A 5,000-nucleotide genomic window follows, 5' to 3' on the forward strand; every position below is an offset into this window, starting at 1 on the left:
GCGAACCATAGTCCTTAAAGATCATTCCGATTTTGCAGATGTTGAACGTGATCAGGAGATGTGCCTTAGATGGTTTCTACTCGTGCAGAACGTGTCAAAAGTTTCAGTTCCAGCCCAACAGGTTTTACACATCAAAAAATATATTAAAACTGGAGGAAAGGGGTCTATGGGCGGATCGCTTTCCTGAGTCGAAGTAAGTTTGGGTAGAAGTTTACAGTGTGATGATATTAGTGCTATTGTTAATATAGTTATTTTTTTATGTCATTGTTATAGTTATTATTATTATTACTGTTCTTCTTCTTATTATTATTATTGTTGTTCTTGTTGTTATTGTCATTGTTGTATTTGTTATTATTATCATTTTCATTATTATTATTACTATATCATCATTTTCACTTATTTTATTTATATCAATATCTATTTTAATGAGTGTGATTCATTTAATGTAAGATACTTTTGAACAAATGAATTAGAAGTTTTATTAACTCATTTGAATGAATATTGAATGATACTCTGTATTACTGAACCTTAGATATATTATTGATTGAAATATTGATATATTTTTGAAAGAGGGAGTCAAATGATAAAAGTAATTTGCACAGTTCACATGAGAAACATAACAGGCACTTAGATAACAAATATCAATTGCCACTATATTGGAAGGTCAAAGTGTCCTGGCTGAGAGGCCAGAAGAACTGGTCTGGATATACTTTTTGACCTTTCTAGAAAGAGACGCAGGCGTGTCTTGATTTGGCACAATTTCAACGAAGCTGGTGATCAGGGTAGTCTCTATCAGTGAACTGGATGTATACTATATGGATGTATTTTAGTAGGTTGTATATGTTTTTTTTACTTAGTATTTCAGTGCAGGTAGTTGTGTATTTACTCTCTTATGTATCAGTATGCTGGTTAAGAGTCGTTTCCGAATCTTCCAACTTTGCCACCAACACCAGAATTCTTTACAGCCAGTCATTAATCAGTCATCAGTCTGTCATTTGAGAGTTTTGGTAATTTCTAATGACATCTGTTCAGACAGGATAAAACTGTAAAGCCAGATAAAATGATGTAGGAAAGATAGGTTGTAATGTGTTATATTTTATTATTATACTACTTTCTATAAGGCCAGCAACACAATTTTAGGACCTCTACAACGCATAATTGGGCCAAGTTTTGTAGATTAGAAAACTACTGCTGTAGACTGTTGATGTAGTGTCAGATAATAATGATATGATGTCAACTTATATGATACAGTGTCAGATGCCTTTGCTGTTAAAGGACAGGTTGCAAGCCAAGCACTTCATTTGGGCACTTTGAGCAATCTGCCTGTGGTCCTTAAATCCTGTAGATGCTTAAAAAAAACTTGTTTGCTTCATGGAAGTAAATTTGTATCAGGTACACTCTTGCACAGGCTAGAAGCACCCTATACAACTTCACAGTGCAAGAGGTGGATTTGACCCATTTGAATTGTGTCTTCATCAGAGATACAAAGTTATTAATTATCATCCATACCTTTTTCTTCAATTGTCACAATGAACTCTCTTCAGATTATCAACATTATTTTCTTCATTTCAGTACAAACAAGTTGATCGAAGAGCTATTAGACCATCCGCATACTGTATACAGTGGCTTTGATCCCACTGCAGACTCACTACACGTTGGAAACTTGTTAGTGGTGGTGTCGTTACTTCACTGTCAGCGCGCGGGACATAATGTAATTGCTCTTGTAAGTATTATCTTATTGTTAGAAAAGTATACTGTTGGTTATTGGGATAAATGACATTGATTGTGATTTTAATGTGTATGATCATTGGGTAGCTATACTGTAAAGCTTAGTTTGTATTTGGGTAGTTTGGATGTGATTTGAGTAATCGGGTTCGCAAAAGTAAGACGCATTATTGACATTTTTGTCCACTAGCACACTAAATTATAAGGTTTGGGCTATTTACTGGGGAATGAGATATTGACTAGGTATGGTTTTTGGTTAGGGTAAGGTTAGCATAGTATAGTTTAGTTTGATTTTGCTTAGGTGATTTTTGCTTGTTTGGAGAAGGAATAGGATGTTCCATCGGGTAAAATTTCCATGACCCTAAGTACCGTCTGTGTATTTCCAGGTTTTTCCATTCAGAGCAGAAGACGGAATTTTAGACACATAAAAAGAAATTACAAACCAGAGCTTTATCTTAATCACAGGTGGGCGGAGCTACGGCGCAGGTGGGAGACCCCAGTGGGAGGAGCAAAGAGAGGCCGCTGCTGGAGCCCAAGGTGATCGAGAGCAATTCCAAAGGCATTGCCGAAAACCTTCAGAGAATATTCAAGAATCATCAGCAGGTGTTTTGGGACAGAGGGACGGAAGAAACGTTGGCTCCTCTCAGGTATGGAGGTAATTTTAGCATAGGGGTTTATTATTATTATTGGGGATGCTGTTATTATTTTAGTAATAATGGTGATGATGATAATTGTTATTGTTTATATTATTATTTTGATTATCATTAAAATTAGCAGTATTATAGTTAACATTATTATTAGTATTGTTATTATTATTATTACTATTATTATTGTTGATGTTGTTATTGTTATTATTATTATTATGATATTAATAATAATAATAATAATTATTATTATTATTATGATTATTATTATTGTTATTATTGCTATTATTATTATTATTATTGTTATTATTGCTATTATTATTATTATCATTATCATTATTGTTCGTATTGTAGTTTTTGTTGTACTATGATCAATATTTTCTTTCGTTATTTATTATTATTATTAATTTTTAAGAGATGAGATATGACAGTTGCCTCTCTTAGGTATGTGAGCATGAGAGATGAAACAAGGCAGTAATTGTAAAAAAAAAAAATAATAATAGTAACAAGTTGATATTATAGCAGGAAAATCAAGATTAGAACAGTTTGAGATGAAAAAGGTGTTTATTAAAAAAATATATATACATTATACAGATACAGATTATAACATTGTCTCACTGTTCCCTGTCGTACACCCTCACCGAAGGCAGAATTGTAAATGAATGCGCACACACGAGGACAGTACCTCATTTTTATCTCGGATTCATCCTTCATACAACCTGTAATTCCTAAGTGTATCGAAGGCTATAAAAATACATCAGTTGGGTTCACACACCACTTTATTTTCACTCACTTTGTGCCTGACCCATCCCCCTCCTTACGAAGAATTATAGCTCCCAAACTCTATGCTGCAAAGAAGTTATTATGTATAAGGAAAACAATCATATCTCCCCCATATATATGACCTCCCTCTATGCCCTATGCAGAATTGTGAATAACTACGACTGGTACAAGAAGCTGAATGTTGTGGACTTCCTGAGAGTGGCGGGTCGTAGTTTCCGTATGGGCACAATGCTCTCCCGATCCAGTGTGCAGTCGCGGCTCAACTCGGAAGACGGAATGAGCTTGACGGAATTTACCTATCAGGTCTGTGAGGTGGAATCAGCTCTCCACCTTTATCTACTGTTTTTTCTTCTTTTTCTGCTTCTAATTTCTCTTCCATTCCCTCTTCTTCTCCCATGTCTCCATTAGCATCTTTTTCTCTTTCTTTCTTTTTTTCTTCTTCTCTTTCTTCCTTTTTTCTTCTTGTCCTTCTTCCTTTTTTTTCTTCTTAGCTTTCTTCCTTTTTTTCTTCTTCCTTTTCCTCTTTCTTGTCTTATATTTCTCATTCTCCTTCTCTCTCATACCCTCTCCTTCACCTTCTTGTTTTTTCATCTTCTTCCATTTATTCCTCTATTTTTACTATAATTGTTCTTTTGTTTTTAATTCTCAACTTCATCTCTTCCTTCTGTTTCCTCTTTTTCAACCTTTTCATCTTTGTCTTTTTCCTCCACTGCCTCCTCGTCCTTATCTTACATATCTCCAGTGTATTGATGAATTATATTTTTTACCCGAACCTGTATTTACGAGACCTTTTCTTCCCTTTCTTTTAGGCCCTACAAGCGTATGATTGGCTTCACCTGTATGATAAATATAATTGTACAATTCAGGTGAGCAAATATTGTACAAACTTATTTTATTGCGTTGCATTTTTACTGTATGTGTATGTTAACGTTTGTTTGTATCTGTTTTTGTTTCTAGAATTAATATTATTTGTGCTGGTATTGTCTTTGTTATTGTTATTATTATTGGTGTTGTTTTTATTATTACCTTCACTAAGCAGGTTATGTTTTTGGTAGCTTTGGTTAGTTAGTTTGTTTGTTTGTTCATTACCCAGATAACTCAAAAAGTTATGAACAAATTTTTTTGAGATTTCTACCGGGACTTTTTAAAAATCATAGCATCAGTTACGCCTATTGCATCGGTAATAAGGGTATGCAGTGTACTTGAGAAAGAGGTGATTTTAATGTAATTCTTCAAGTGTGAATATTTCTATTGCATCAGGGGCCCATTTACCGTGGTGGAAGTATGCGCTCTCTGAATACTATTTATTTTCGCTGTTATTGTCTTTGATACTATTATTATTTTTACCGTTATGATTATTGTTTTTATTATTGTTATTACTGTTATCATTTTTGTTTTTATCATCATCATCATCATCATCATTTAAGACTTAGACTTATCTTCTCTCAATTATAGGATCTTGGTATATGTTATTTATTTGACATTTGACTATTTGTGATACAGTATATCTGAAAGACATGGTTCATAGTATTATTCACCTAGGAAATTGGCCTTCAGTGATATTTTCCCATAGGTTGATGATCCCCTCTGTGGTCATGGCCCTCCAGTTGAGAACCACGCCATAAAGAGAATGATATATTAATAAAACTTAGAGTAGTTGTATAAATGGCATTAATAAATTCTTCATAACCTTACAATTTTTTCATGATGTGTCACACTGACATCTTTCACTTTTTATATATGTATATATATTTCGCAGATCGGAGGGAATGACCAGATGGGTAACATTTCCTCGGGGCACGAATTGATCAGCAGATTACGCGATAAACAAGTTACGGGTGAGTACGA

At 33.9% G+C, this 5,000-nt stretch overlaps 1 protein-coding gene across 1 annotated transcript in view; it reads left to right on the forward strand.

Moving 5' to 3' along the window:
• The window catches only part of TyrRS-m (Tyrosine--tRNA ligase, mitochondrial), an 11,782-nt gene that overhangs the window by 1,574 nt on the left and 5,208 nt on the right, over positions 1 to 5,000 (forward strand). Inside the window, exons 2-7 of the mRNA XM_027371115.2 lie at positions 39 to 193; positions 1,573 to 1,723; positions 2,191 to 2,372; positions 3,296 to 3,455; positions 3,962 to 4,018; positions 4,912 to 4,990. Of these exons, the coding sequence (XP_027226916.2) occupies positions 39 to 193; positions 1,573 to 1,723; positions 2,191 to 2,372; positions 3,296 to 3,455; positions 3,962 to 4,018; positions 4,912 to 4,990 (784 nt within the window). The remainder of the gene's footprint in view (positions 1 to 38; positions 194 to 1,572; positions 1,724 to 2,190; positions 2,373 to 3,295; positions 3,456 to 3,961; positions 4,019 to 4,911; positions 4,991 to 5,000) is intronic.

Source organism: Penaeus vannamei, chromosome 40 (genome assembly GCF_042767895.1).
Source record: "Penaeus vannamei isolate JL-2024 chromosome 40, ASM4276789v1, whole genome shotgun sequence".
NCBI classification, from domain to species: Eukaryota; Metazoa; Arthropoda; class Malacostraca; order Decapoda; family Penaeidae; genus Penaeus; species Penaeus vannamei.